The sequence below is a fragment of the Chelonoidis abingdonii genome, chromosome 2, assembly GCF_003597395.2.
Source record: "Chelonoidis abingdonii isolate Lonesome George chromosome 2, CheloAbing_2.0, whole genome shotgun sequence".
Lineage (NCBI taxonomy): Eukaryota > Metazoa > Chordata > Testudines > Testudinidae > Chelonoidis > Chelonoidis abingdonii.
The window spans coordinates 130,643,756-130,659,252 of NC_133770.1; the positions used below are offsets into that span (position 1 = coordinate 130,643,756).

The 15,497-nt window shown below is 41.6% G+C and overlaps 1 protein-coding gene across 2 annotated transcripts in view; it reads left to right on the forward strand.

The window, feature by feature from the left end:
* The window catches only part of SLC12A7 (solute carrier family 12 member 7), a 277,582-nt gene that overhangs the window by 180,143 nt on the left and 81,942 nt on the right, over positions 1 to 15,497 (forward strand). For both annotated transcript variants that reach the window (XM_032803704.2, XM_032803706.2), the window contains exons 7-11: positions 3,568 to 3,809; positions 9,252 to 9,463; positions 12,309 to 12,476; positions 14,371 to 14,469; positions 15,188 to 15,245. In XM_032803704.2, coding sequence (XP_032659595.1) covers positions 3,568 to 3,809; positions 9,252 to 9,463; positions 12,309 to 12,476; positions 14,371 to 14,469; positions 15,188 to 15,245 — 779 coding nt within the window. The remainder of the gene's footprint in view (positions 1 to 3,567; positions 3,810 to 9,251; positions 9,464 to 12,308; positions 12,477 to 14,370; positions 14,470 to 15,187; positions 15,246 to 15,497) is intronic.

Below are 15,497 nucleotides of genomic sequence, written 5' to 3' on the forward strand. Positions count from 1 at the left end.
GCTGCCGCGCGCTCCACCTACCACCGCCGCTGCGGCCTGGCAGCGGCGGCGGAAGTACCGGTGGTGATGGACCTCCGCTGCTGCCACGTCCCTCCCCCCTTCCGATTGGGGGAGCTCCCCCCAGCGGTGGAAGGGTCGGGGTGGGAGAAAGGTTAAGGGCCCCTGCTAAGAAGGCCGAGCCCTCCTTGACGGAACCCGGCCCCTCATCTGCCGCAGCCCGCTCCCGGCTGCGGAACCCTCCCCGCTATTCCTTCACAGCTCTGCGTTCTCCCCCCGTGCCCCCAAGCATACGCCCACAGGTGGCGGCGGCCCCCCCCTGCACCCGCTCCTGACTCCACTGCTTCCACCGACATCAAGTGGCCGGGGAACCCTTTCCACCTGACAGAAGCACGCGTCTCGTTGCCTCCCTGTGCCCGCCCTCGCGCCCACGTGGAGACCTACGTGGGGAGTTGGCGAGGTGTGGTGGGCCACCTGGCATCGTGGCGGCCTCCAAAATGTACGGGAAGGTGGTCTTTTCCTCGCACGGAGGGCCCCCGCCCCCGCAACAGGGCCTAGAGAGGGCCCTACGTGGGGGGCGTCCCCTGGAGCCGTTGGAAGACCTGCGGGGTGCCGCTTGTCCGACCTCCGTCCCTCCTTTCCTGCCCAATGCCGCCTGTTGCCCGCCCTATCTGCCACTGGGGCGCCCATCCCGTCATCAGCCTCCTCCCCTTGGCTGCAAGTACCTCCGCCTCCGTCACTCTCTCGTTCCTGCCGGCAAGTTGCTAGCTTCAACCCGCCTGGCGGGCGTGGCGGGGAGGCGCTCGAGGGTCCTTTCTGGTCCCCTACCAGGGGGCCCACTACCGGTGTGCTACTACTCGACAGGGGAGGCCCGTGCTACCTCTTGCGGGCGATGTGGGCACTGTCCGAGGTTGCCCCTGGCCAGCACGGGTAGGAGGCGTCCGGACCCCTGAGCCCCGGCACGGTGGGCTCCTTCATCGCCGGCACCCCCTGCGCCCAGGCACCCGAAGCGCCCCTCCTCTTCCTTCTCGGTCATCGCTGAGGAGGGCAGCGATGGATACGCCGGCGGGGAGAGGGCTTGTCCCAGGGGAATCTCCCCTCAGCTTCTTGCCCGTCCCACCACTGCCTCCTGGAGTCCTGAGCATTGCCTTGCCCCCCAATCGGACCCGCTGTTGCCAGCCCCCGAATATGCCATGTGGAGGGCTGGTCCCTTAGTGAGGGCGAAGCGGGGCAATGCGGTAGGCTCGAGTCTCGTACACCCTGCAGATTCGGAGGCCCCCCGGGCAAGAGCAGGAAGGGGTGCGCCGATGACGAGTCCTTCGCTTCCCAACCTGATGACTCCCACTATTGTGGGCCCGGCTGGGACATCGTGGCAGCACGTAGAGGTAACGCCGGCCCTCTCCTACGGTCCCTTCCGTGGAAGCCCCAGGAGGACCTCTCTCACCCCCCCCCACCAACGCCTCTGCGAGGGCCGAGTGGTATGGTGTCACTCGGGCTAGCGAGGAGGGCCCTGGGGTGGTGGAGGGGATCTCTTCCATCTATGCAGGATGATCGGGCCCTGGGTCTGACCCCAGTCAACGCAGGTGGAGGACGCCCTCTGCCGCGGGCTCCGACTGGGCCGCCCTCTACACCCGGTCCCCCTGTCCCCTGATTGTCCTTCCGCTACCGCTACTTCTGCTCCCACCTCAGGGTCCCCTGGGATTCCTCCGCGACCCGGCTGCGGTGGCCTCTGTGGTGCCGCGAGCCCATAGGCACATCGCCAGTGCCCCGCGGCCGGACCGGTTCTCCAGGGGGTGTCCTTCTGGTCGGGAGGACGCCCCCTCCCAGGCGGGGACCCTTTGCTGAACGTCTATCTCCAGATGCCGAGCTGCCTTACGTTGCCCTCTGGCTGCGCCGGCATCATTAGGGGTCTCCCCCACTTCCAGATCCCTGAGCCTGGCAGGAAGAGCCACCGTCCAGTGGCTCACCTATTGGGGCTCGAGGATCCCGTTATCTCTCTCTTTTTTTTTTTTCATTCGTTGTCCCCCGGACTCACTTGGTGTTCTAGACCTGTGGATCCTCCCCTTAGGCTGGGGGGAGGTCCTTTAGAAGTGGGCGGGCTTTGCCCACCCACCCCTGGGGTGCCAATAGGCTAACATACCTGTTCCTCAGTATTTTACTGTAGCCATCTGGCCTTGCCCCATCACAATGGTCTTTAACTATGTGATCAGATACTCTTCATTAGATATTGTAATATATGATTTTTTTTTGTAATACCTTAGATACAGGTGCAGCAGTGTTCCTACCTCTCTTTGTCCTGAATAAACTTCAGAAAACAATGCAAGCTCCATACATTGTTCATTTCTGTATCAAAGAACATTTTTGGAAATAGGTTTTCTCCAAAAATACAATAAAAAGTATGAAAATCAGATTTATAATGGGACCCTGGTTTTACTTTAAGTACAACATGATGTTTCTACCAAGTTACACTTTAAGTTTCTGGGTGGAGTGATTTAAGCACCTGATTTAAATCATTTGATTTTTTTTTTAAATCATTAATTTAGGTTTATGGTTTTGTATGACTAATTTGAAAAATTGTGCTATTGCAACTTCAGATTAAAATTTATAATGAACGAAATTATAATTACTATTTTAAAAATATCACTGATACTACGATATTTTATTTGAATTTTAAAAAAAGGAAAATTAAGGCCCTGATCGTGCAAGCTTAAGCAGGTATGGAACTTTGCTCACATGAATTAACTAGTCCCATGATTTAACTGGAACTACTTCATGTGCACACAGTTAAGCACATGCATAAGTGTTTGCAGCATCTGGAGCTAAAATTGTATTTTTGTTAAACATTTTTTTTCTTAGTGGTACCATTTGAATTAAATGGTACTTCTGATTCTGTTATCAAAAGAACAAGCTTTTGTGTTCTCATGAAACAGCTATTGCATAGCATAATACTTGTACTCTTACATGCTATAACCTTTACAGTTGGATTAAGAATTTCTACTGACATTGTTTAATTACAAGCCGTTTTCTTCAGATATAGTCTGTGCTACATAATATAAGAAATATTAAACACTGCAATATTAAAAATTGGTCACATTTTCAAATCAGGTTAATTTTAATGGCCTGTGACTGAAAAACAGTTTAACTTTTTGCAGAAAATATCTCTTTGATATAGAATAAATCAGCCAGTTTTCAGTCTTAATTAATCTTTGTTGTGAAGCTATCGGATGCTGTAAAAAAAGTATATGAAACCTTGGTTACAATTTCAACCTTGAAGCCATGGTTATGACTTCATAATGAAAAACCTTTGGAAATAACTTTTTTTCTTAATTGTGTTGTCCTCCAACAGATTGAGGAGTTTATTTGTTTCTTCAGATTCAATGTTCTTTTTTCATTGTTTGTATATCTGTGCTTCTGATACAGGGATCAGCACCTGAAACACTAAAGCTAGTATGTATAACAGATGAATTCTCTAATATAAATGCAAGATCTGTAAACTTAAGAAGTAGTTATTGTAAAAGGTTGAGCACCTTTTGAGGAAAGTTTTAATATTTTATTTGTTTTCTTTTGTAGACATATATTTCTCCTAGTGCTGCTATATTTAAAACAGAAGATGCTGATGGAGAACCAGAAGACATGTTAAACAACATGAGAGTTTACGGGACATGTATTGTCGCTCTGATGGCCATAGTAGTCTTTGTAGGAGTTAAATATGTTAACAAATTTGCACTGGTCTTCCTATCTTGTGTGATTCTTTCCATCTTTGCCATTTATGCTGGCGTTATTAAAACTGCTTTTGACCCACCAGACTTTCCGTAAGTGAAATACTATTTTAAGTGCTAAAGTGTGTAAGGATAGATTATTACTGTAATGCCTTAAATATTTTGTACCAAATTCTAGAGTATGAGTGCAACAGATTCAACCTAAAAATTTTAAAAACATTTTGGTAGAAAAACTTGGTAATTGTGCATCTAAGTACCTATTTGGTTTCATAGTTTACCAATTTGTGGACACGAATGTGTTTCTGTAGCTATAGAAGTGGTAAGTGATTTTTGGTATGCGTTCTCATTGCAATATTTAAAATTTTGAATATTTTTATGGACTTCAATCTCAGTGAGCAAGCATACCTTTTTTTTTTTTTTTTTTTACATATTGCTAATCTTTTTATTCCAATTAATTGAAATAGATCCATAACAAGAATAAATTGTGTTATACTCCATTAATGTGAATTCATCACTATATACTTTTTCTATTAAAAATGTTTCTAGTCTTTTCTTATTTGCTTTGGGGGGTTGTGGTGGTTTTAAAATGTAGTTATGTAACTATGTATGTCTTTCTCAAAGTTTTTCCTTTTCAACTAAACTTGACTTCCTCCTCCTCTTAAAATTTATATCTCACTGGAGATTGGATTTCCAAAAGATATGATGTAGGAATTACTTTGGGAAAGTTCTATGTCCTGTGTTATACAGGAGGTCAGACTAGATAATCATAACAATCCCTTCTGGCCTTGGAATCTGTGAATCTTTGGTGAATCTCAGGCATGCTCTACACTAAAAATTTAGGTTGACCCAGCTATCTTCCTCAAGGGTGTGAAAAATCCATACTTCTGAATGCCATATTTAAGCCGACCTAACCCCTGGTGTGGACAGTTGTAGGTCGGCGGAAGAATTCTGTTCATCTAGCTACTGCCTCTTGTGGAGGTGGATTACTTATGCTGATGGGAGAACCTCTCCTATTAGCATAGATAGTGTTTACTCTGAAGAACTAGAGCAGCACAGAGTTTCAAGTGCAGACAAGCCCACAGAAAGCTTCAGGGTGGGGTAAGTGAACCAAATTTGGAGTATGTATGTATGTATGTATTTTTACCCAGAGTTAGAGATCAAACAACTGATGAACTATGGGTCAAAATGGTCTCAGTTTGTCAAGTTTTACCCAGGGTAGTGCATGACACTCACTAAATCTTTTGGTGGAGCCAAATTCATAACAGTATTTAAGAAAAAGTACATTTTTTTAAATGGTGCATGTGCCAATGCAGACAAATAGCTAGAGGGTTTCTAATCCCACCATTTTTTTTAAAGCTTGATTCAAGTGCTCTAAAATTCAAATGGTTAATTGGATTGTTTTGAAATTTGCCTCATGGAGTGTTGAGTAGCATTAATGATCTAAATTTTAAGGGGTTCCTGAGTTAGTCCCCCCCCTCACCCAAAAAACTTCCCAAAACAAACCCAGTTTCTTTCTGCCATTTTTACTATTAAAAGGAGAGATACTGATGGCTGGAGGAATCATAGATCTCCTGATGGTGGTGAACTCACCCTGCCATTCACATATCTAAGGATAAATTAATCACAAGCTCCATCTAAGAAAGACAAAAGGAGTTCTGAGTGACTGGAGCTTGGTGCAGTTTGCAAGCCCTGGGTTTCAATTCTAGTTTGGAGGGAATGTAATCAAAGTCTTTTGGGTAGAAAATTAGACATGTGAATGCTTCCTGGGAGGGGAGGAAAAGGGAGGGGATGAAGAAATAGGAGGAGAGGTGCTTGGTGGTACAGCAAGAGGAGGGCAGTTATGGAGAGGAGGATAAATGGGGGTCAGTGGTTTGGGAAGGGAGAGAGGTTGAGGGCTCAGGTGAGGGAATTGTGGAGGAACCCTGCAGCTCTGCCAGTGCATTCCAAGCCCCCTGCACCCTCAGCTCTGCCAGAAAATCCCACCTCTGTACCTCAACCCCCTGTAACATCACCCTACCTGCACCCTCACTTCTGCAAGTTCACCTCCTGTGCTCCCAGGTCTGCTAGTGCACCTCAACCTGTTTGCATCCCCAGCCCTGCCTGTGCATCCCAAACCCCTGCATTCCGACCTTCCTGTGCCTCCCAGCTTTGCCAGTGCACTGCAACCCTTCATCCCAAGCTCCCTTAGGAGGGCTAAGTGTTTGAAGGGAAAAATTAGACATGTGAATGCTTCCTGGGAGGGAAAGGTAATTAGGGGGCAGAGGAGAGGACAAGGGAGGGGAAGAGAGGGAAGAGGGGTTTGAGGCTGCAGTGAATCCCATCATCACACTGTGGGTGGACTCCACAATACAGCAGTGACTGAGCAGAGCTGCCCACAAAGGCAGCACCATCTGAGCTGGAGCCAGCTCAAAAGTAGCCTGAGTGAGCACCTGGGGAGAGTGACTGCTGATGTGCTGGTGGGCTTCATTCTGCTGTTGACTAGAGCAAGAAATAGATTGGCTTACGATGCTACTGACGGAACAGTGTGCTAGTGAAATCTTTATTAAAATGAGCTCAGCACTGTGGTCATTGCTGTCCACTATAAACTTTGGACCCACTGAAATTTCCACGCCTAGCTACACACTGTTGTGTAGATGTGCACTCTGGAATGTGACCCTGGGAGCCCTACAGTGCCAATTAGCAAAAAGCCACTACGTACTATAAGTCTCATCAGGCCTGACACACACATTGCACCAACTCACAGTTCTCATAACCTATATCTAAAAGGTGTTGTGTGAGGTATCATATGTAAACGATAACACCCTGGTCATTAATATTGTGTGATGTGTATATATAGATGATGTATAAATAATTATAGGTGTGTGCTGGAAATATGTTCCTAAAATGTGTTTGAGAGGCATTGCTTACACTCACCTGTCCTAGAGAAAGGAACATTGTTTTAAAGGTTTGACTGTGTCTCCAATATAAATTAAGTAAGGTGAGCCCAAAGTCCTGAAAAGCACATTTACAAATAATGTAAACAAAGCCATCAGGGGAACAAGTGAGGGATGATGACCCTTTAACAATCTTAATGGGAGATGGAGACTGTGTATCCCCAGGAAACTTTCCTGCCTCTTGAAACAAGGTCAATGAGTTTTGGGAAGATACAAGCAGAGGCAAAAAAAATTACGTTATGCATCACTGGATGGACACCAGGGCTCATAGCTCTTGTATTCTGATAAACTTGGATCCTTCAACAAAGAGGGTTGAAGTCTCTTAGACAAAGATTGTAACTTGCTGAGCTCAAGTTTGTCATTGGAAAGCATGTTTTGTTTTTTTGCTTGTAACCATAACTTTGTCTTCTGTTTATACCAATTATCACTTAAATATCTGTTCTTTGTTAATAAACTTATTACCAGGCTGATATATGTTCTGTCTCTTTGGCGGCAGCAAACTTGATAACTTCTCTGAGGGTCCAGTGAGAGGGACTAAACATTGCAGAAAGATGTCTCTGGGAAACTCAGGAATTGGGATTCACTGATTGTTATCTCTAAGGCAAGGTTTGGACTGGCAGAATCCTGAGGAGTTTGCTAGCAAGGCAGATAAGCTGCTGTGTCAGTGACCTGACTCATAGCTTAGTAGCACAAGTTCACCCTTCTGAGGCAGAGCGGTAACTGGCTCAGGGTTCTGGGTGACCCGAGTAAAGAGTCACATGGAAGGATTACAGTGTGCTTGGGAAAAATAAGAGGGTTTCTATGTTGGCTATATATACTGGCCTGGGTAGTCTGAGGGAAGGTGCCAATACCATTGTCCCTAGTGAACTACGTGCACTGAATTTTCTAGTTCTATACAGTAAAAATTTAATAACTCATGTTGCTTGCTACAAGTTGTCTCTGTTATATTTTTTTTATTTTATGGGAGTGTACTGTGAACACAGCAGAACAGTCAGTAGTTGGTCTAACCAAAATGTTTTTAAATCATGTGGGGTGGAGCTGCAGAGGGTTGTGGTAGGGAGACAGGGAGAGAGGTTGCAGCTGCAGAGGGATTGGGCAATGGGGATGGATGATAGACAAGTCTTAGATTGGTTGTTTGAGAAAATCTGTATTTTACTAACCCTTTTTTAGTGTGTGTAGTGGTTGGCTGGCAAGTGGCTGCTTGTCTTGGAGCAGATCATTGTGGTGTTTTCAAAGACGTAGTGTGGAGGTTTGACGGCTGAGGGAAAAGAAATATGTGCATGGCCAGGATTGCCAGTGTGTGGATTCTGTGTGATTCCTGGATCAAAAGGTTGCAGAAGTTTGTGGGAGAGCAAGGAGTATACCATGACATGGGGATTGCTGACGACAGGCTGTTTTGGTTTGGTATGCAAATTGCGGGACATGATATGTACAACAGCTGATATAACAACTAGCTACTACCAGCAGCATATCTTTTCCCACTCAATAATGAGGAAATTCAATGTAAAAAAAGACAATAATGCACAGAGTTCAGGTTGCTTGGTGATATGTTGTCCTCTTGCGGAACACTGAGTTGAGCATAATTCAAACTTTTGAAAACCAGGAAATGCAGAATTAAGGTTGCCCATGCAGGAGCCAGTGTGCATTGTTTCAGTGTAGTATTGTGTATTCCTCATGATTAGCAGGGCACAGGAATTTTGTTGTAGCAAGCTGGGACATAAGAGCAGTTTTAAGTGTTTATTATCTACATGCATTCCAGGTAAGTGCGTGTGATTGGTGTCAGCTATACTGAATGGTGGAGGCAGTAGTGTGAGATCTGTGGATTACTTTGAGGTGTGTGACAGTAGCTGTGATTTGTGATATGTGAAGATTTATGTTTTGTACTCTATTATGCATATGAGGAAAGGGAAGAAGTTAATGTGTCTTCAGGATGCATCATTTCTATGCAGAATTATATTGGTTACATCAATAGCAGGGCACAGGCTTGCAAAGGATATCGTCTACAGTGAGGTGGAATATAAAAGGATTCTCATACTTCAGCGATGGTTAAGTGAAAATGTAGGTTGAGATGGTATCCTCTGAGTAAAGTGTAAGGAGGCTGTAAAAGGCTCATGAAGTGGTTCTTAAATTGTATGTGTGTGGTATTTTTTTCTGGGGAGTTGGCTAAGTGCTTGAGTGTGCACCAGGATCTGGAACTTCCTGAGTCTTAGACTGCCAAGGACCAGTGTGAGCATGTGTTGTGTCAATATTAAGTAATTTCTCAAAAAGGGTACAGAGAAGGTGGTGAGAGCAACTTTATTTCCCTGGTTTAATAGTGTTAAGTGGAATCCTGTTAGTGAAAGTGACTGGGCTGGAAAACGAGGTGAAGATCTCATATATTCAGCATAAGTCTGAGTTTTGGTCAGTTCAGCATTCTGCAAAGGGACAACATACCACAGAGCAACTTTACAATTCTGCATTACATAGTTTTTGCCATTGAATTAATAATGTTATAATGGTAAATGAAGAATTTGCTAGAGAACAGACTATAGACTAAGCTAAATGAGAATAAATTCACTACAGAAAACCAATTCTATCCCTATTTTATTTCTTTCACATCTAGTATTTGTCTTCTTGGAAACCGTACATTGTCAAGACGCAACTTTGATATTTGTGCCAAATTTATTGAGGTAAACAATGAAACAGTGACAACGAAGCTGTGGAGTCTCTTCTGTGATAATCGGTCACTCAATGCCACATGTGATGAATACTTTAACCTAAATAACGTGACAGAAATTCAAGGGATTCCTGGAATTGCTAGTGGAGTTCTAATTGGTAAGTCTGAAAACAAAGCCAGAGATGGGACACTAGATGGGGAGGGCTCTGAGTTACTACAGAGAATTCTTTCCCAGGTGTCTGGGTGTTGTCTTGCCAGATGCTCAGGGTCTAACTGATCACCATTTTTAGCACGGGAAGGAATTTTCCTCTGGGTCAGATTGGCAGAGACATTTGGGTTCTTTGCCTTCCTCTGCAGCATGGGACATGGGTCACTTGCAGGTTAAACTAGAGTGGATTTCTGTAACCTGAAATTTTTAAATCATGATTTGAATACTTGAGTAATTCAGTGAGAGGTTGAGGTTAGAGTTCTATTACAGAAGTGGGTGAGTGAGGTTCTATGGCCTGTAATGTGCAGGAGGTTAGACCAGGTGATCATGATGGTCCCTTCTGGCCCTAAAGTCTATGTGCAGTTAAACTAACTGATTTTTTGTGTGGTATTAGTATAGGCCATAACAGTTGTAACATGCAGGGTGTAAGATGTCTATCATTGTTTCTGTAACTCATGTATCTGTGGACTGCTCCCTCCCATCACTGTATTTCAGCACTGTTCAGTTCTTAGAAATACTTCATGGTATGTAGACACTTATTTAAGGGTAACTGTTGTATCAAATAACAAAAAAGGTAAAAATACCAATTAAAATGCAATGTAATTATAATATTTAGCACCTTTGTACACTTAGTGCTTTACATCTTCAATGTGCTGTAGGTTCATTAATTCTCAAAACCCTACTATGTGGTAGGGGTAATAGTTGGAAACACTAAGACACAGAGTTTGTGACTTGTCCGAGGTCACATGGCAAGTCAATGGCAGAACTGGGATGAAAGCTCAGGAGTTTCTAGCTTCCAGTCACAAATTTAGTCCAATAGACTTCTAACAGAATGTCAGGAATCTCCCATTGTCCCATTCTGTTAGCAGTTGTGGGAACTCTGCAGGCTAATTTCTGCTGTTCTACTGTATCTTTAGACTCCATCTGTATATGAGGGGTGGCAGTAGGCTTCCAGCAGAGCGTGTTTCTAGGTTCTGGAAAAGAGAAGTCCTGAAGCAAGGAACCTTTAAAAACTGGAAAGCATATCATTTGGGGTTCAGGTAGTGTGGTTTTGACATTGGTTAATGAACAATTCCCAAGGAAGTATTAATTCTTGATTCTACAGGTATGTGATTTTTTTAAGTTGATGGGGACTCTACCAACTTACTACTCCTGTCTAAATTCAGTAAAAGATTTCAAGAAGGATCCAATATAAAGTGTATATGCATTTACAATGATCACTCTTCAATTCCAAACCCTAATATTCAGTCACTCAGAACTTCCTTAAAATGTTTTCTTTGTGGCTGAAATTTTTCTTGTGAGAAATATGTTAGACTCTTTGTTTGTATTTTATAGTACATCATATGAATATCTGCTAGTTTTCTGAATGCATATGTTTAAAATCATATTTATTCTGGTAACATTTTACAATATGTTCAGAAAAGTTTAAAGCAGCTTTTATTTTTGTATAGTCTAATGTAATTTCATTTTGAAATAATTTTCTAATGGTTCAGGTTAGCATACTAACTATGTCCATAAGGTTGTTTTCCTTAACTTGAAAAAAACATTTTATATTCTGGCTCTATGCCATGAGGCCTTACCATCACTATGTATTTTTCTGACAGGTAGCCACTCCCATATTACAAGCATCGGATAATCTTTGGGACTGGATATCCATAAATCACAGATTGGTCATTTAGAAAGATATGTAGAGATCAAAGTGTTTGCATTTTCCTATTTGTGTAGTATAGGAAAACATATTTTTATACAGTAAATAACTGAAACTGTTTTCTAGATAGAAATAAAAATAGGGCTTCCTGCTTTTCTCCTTTTTTTCAGGAAGAATATAGTAAAAACTCATAAATAGGAATACATGCTTTTATGTAATGAATACAAATCAAATTAAATAAAAAGCTGCAAAGTTTTAATGACTATAATTTAAAATATTTTTATTTCTTCAAGCAAATATTGCAAGAAACTATTAGATGAATTACTCATACATATATAAAACATTGGTGTTCTACATCAATTGTGAAATATATTCCAAAAATTGCTACTTTCATGGTTATCCAAGAAAATGTATTTTTATATATATATATAGAGAGAGAGAGAGATAAAAATAAAAATGCACAGAGAAGGAAAAATGCAGTGCACTCCACTGAATGTATATTATGCGTAGCCCTTGGTACTGATCATCCCCAAGTATTTTTCAAAGCAGACGAATGGCTGCTCATGTGCAACAGCCACAGAAATTAGCTGGCATTCATAGTATGTGGAGTTGCCACCTGTCCAAAAAAAGAAAAAAAAAAAAAAAGCTGATGGAAGATACCATGGGGTTACTACTGCCTTGTTCCTAGTGTTTTCAGAAATGTTCCCAAAATGTCAAGAGTTTTATATCAAGACAGGCCACCTGATATATAAGAGTAGATCTTTATTTAAATTACAGGAATGTTGTAAGCTTAGTTGTTATATAAAAATAACTGGGAGAAAAAACTGGAGCATATCTACACTACAGAAACAGAGCTACTTTGCTGTAGCATATTGTTGATTCTTCCCACCTCAACAAAAGGGGGTTTTCTGTCAATGTAGTAAATCCATCTCTTTGAGAAGCAGTAGCTAAGTCAATGAAAGAATTCTTCTGTCAACCTAGCTGTGTCTACAATGGAGGTTTGTTTGACCTAGTTACACCACATAGGACATGGAATTTTTCACAGCTGTGAGTGATGTAGATAGGTTGACCTTATATTTAGGTTCCTTTTGTTTGTACAGGTCTCATTTATTAGGTATTTGTGCAGCTCTCACTTATTTCCTTACAGATAACCTGTGGAGTGCCTATACAGACAAAGGATCAATTATTGAAAAAAAAGGTCACCCATCAATTACTGGAACAGAAGAGACAAAAATTGGAGGACTCCCGTATGTTTTTACAGACATTATGACCTACTTCACAATGCTAGTAGGGATTTATTTCCCGTCTGTGACAGGTAAATACAGTGGTTTTGCATGAAAAGATACTGCTGTTGTTAATTGTAATTCTATTGTTGGCACTTCATTTCCCCAATTTTGGTTTACAGGTATTATGGCTAAGCTACATTTAATTATAATGTCAGAGTAGAGGGGAGGCACAGTGTACCTGTTATTTCAGTGGGCTACCGTCTGTGGCAGAAACCATTTAAAGCTGCATTTCCTAATTTTTTGAAAGCTGAGTTCCCTTCAACAAAATGAAACCAATTGTCTTTTCCCAGGCCTTCATGTGTTGCTAAAGGCCTAAGCAAAATGAATACTAACCCAAAGATTGTGTATATCTTCATAATATAATTTTCTCTCAGTTGAAATGAATGGGGCAGTTTACCCATCTGAGCTACTGTTTCAGGTTTTCTGCAGCTTAGGCTGACATATTTTTATCAGGTTACATTTTCAAGGTTCTCTTTTTAACTGAAAAAAGGTGAGGACATTTAGAGGCTTACTGTCACATAAGTGCAGCTAGTCTCACAACCACTCACTTCCTGGTCTTGATAGATTTATATGGAGCTAGTTTGATTGAAACAGCTTGAGGGGAATTGGGCAGGGTTCCCCCTGCCCCCATTCCTAACTCAGTAATTTGCATTTTGAGGGATCATCTCACTGTTGTGAGTGATTGGTGTTTATGTCCTCATCTGAGATTTCTCAGGTAGCAGAAGGGGGTACTTCCTCAAATATTTCCCAGTAAAATATGAAAAAGGATGTTGTCTAACATTCCCACTGCCAGAATCCCCAAACACTCTTGGGTCTTTACAGAGATTTCAAATAGAGGCAGGGAAAATGGTTTTACGCTTGGCATTTTATCCACAGCTAGCTGCCTTCCAGGTTCTAGTGTGGTTTCACCTAATGTGGTTTGACTAGGATATGGGCAATGCCTGTGTTCCTCCATCCCTGGAATATCTGCCCAGTAACTTCCATCCCCACTGGGGATCTGGTGTTTCTGTACCTATAAGGTAGAGCAAGGTATATCTACTTGTCTTTTTGTTCTCTTTATACAGCACGTAGCTGTGACTTAGGATTCCTAGGTGTTATGATAATACAAATAATAAATAATAATATGTAATGGTGCCCGAAGAGTGAACTCAGCAGCATGTATGTTGTACACCCCAATTGAGCTGGAGCTGGCTTTTTAATTTCTCCTCCTCCAGAGGCTGAACAACAAAGTTAACTCTCTCTACATTTGGAGTGCAAGCAGCTCTGCCCCCAATGTACAGACTGGGTAATTCCAGGGGAGATGAGCCAGTGTATGAAAGAAATGATGCCACTTCTCCCCACTCCTCTGAGATCCCTCTGGGGTGGTATCCCGCCTGCTGCAGTAGGTTCTCATTCTGGGATGGGTAACTCTGCTTGCCTCATCCCTCTTATATTTCCTATCAGCCCAAGGCATCTGTCTATGTATTCTTCAGCCAGTTAACTGTCTGTGAACACATCTCAGGGCTTTCAGTCTATTAACCAGGATTTTAGGGCATATAGGTACAAGGTGTAAAACGTCTTAAGTCCCGTTAGCTCATAGACCTTCTGAACTGTTTTCTTGCCCCAACCATTACTCCATTTTATTATGCAATCCCTAATTTGTGTTGCAATTTCAGAAGAATAGTTTGTGTCACACTTTCTCTGAACCCCCTGAAAATTCCTTCTATACAATTTGTGGGACAGTTCAAATTTCTCAAGCAAGGCAAGTTTAAACTGAACAAACGTTCTGTAGTCCACATAATGGAATGCCAAATGGAATTTCCTCAGTTATATTAGTTTTTGGATGGTTGCTAAACATAAATATTGTATTTAAATTCTTTTTCATAAAGTAATCAATATTCATTGATTTTATGGTATAAAATTAGGTTTTATTCTTCTTTTTAGGTATTATGGCAGGGTCAAACAGATCTGGAGATCTTAGGGATGCTCAGAAATCTATTCCTACTGGAACAATTTTGGCTATTTCAACTACATCCTTTATCTGTATCCTTTGTGATGTGTTTTAATTATTTTCTTTCTTCCAATGCATGCTATTAAAACGGAAGTGTACAGGCCTTAGGATTTTGTTTTGAAGTTTCACTGGGAAGTCATTTAAGTTTGCTGAGTTTAAAACTTAGCAGGAGCAAAACAGAACCTAAACTGAAAGAAATTCTAAATATTTTTTGTTGATTCCCCAAATTCCAAATGAAAATTGATGCTATTGGGGTGGATAATGCAGGATCCTGAAATCACCCTGGTCTAACCAGTAACTTACCTTTATTTTGATCTGATCAGTGTGGCCATTTGAAAATTTGATAGTGTGTGAACTGCCAGGGAAAGAAACTAATGCTATACAGCATTACAAAATTAGGACTCCCAGAGTCTTCTTTTATGAAATGCCAAATTTTGGATCTCTTGAAGTTACTTAAAATATGAGGAAATATTTTAAAAGATACAATATAATATGTGAAGTTGGTTATTTTCAGCACTACTATAATATAAGTACCAAGTATAAATAAATACAGCACATGATAAAGAAATATAGCCAAAAGTCAGCTAACCCTTGATTAATCTTACTTTCGTGAGAAAGCTGGAAGACGACAAAAAAAGTAATGTTCTGAGATTTTTTACAAATTCTTAGGTAATGAGGAGTTTAATTCTTCTCCAAATTACACTACAGTATAATCAATCTGTTTTTATCTTCCTTCATTCTCAATAATAGATCTATCCTGCATTGTATTGTTTGGTGCATGTATAGAAGGTGTGATATTAAGAGATAAGTATGTATGTTTAATTTCCATCTTTATAAAGTGTACATGTTTTATGTATGCTCATAAATGTTGATTATTGGAATGAAAATATGTTTGAATAGGTTTTATTTTAGAAATTTACCGGTAATTTAGATGGTGTGCGTTTATGTGACAGTTAACATTGCTAAATTTCCTAATTTCATACTATTCTTTTAATAAAAAGATAAGTCAAAGTTGAAGAAGAAAAAATAATGAAAATATGCTAAGTGCACACCTAGCCTT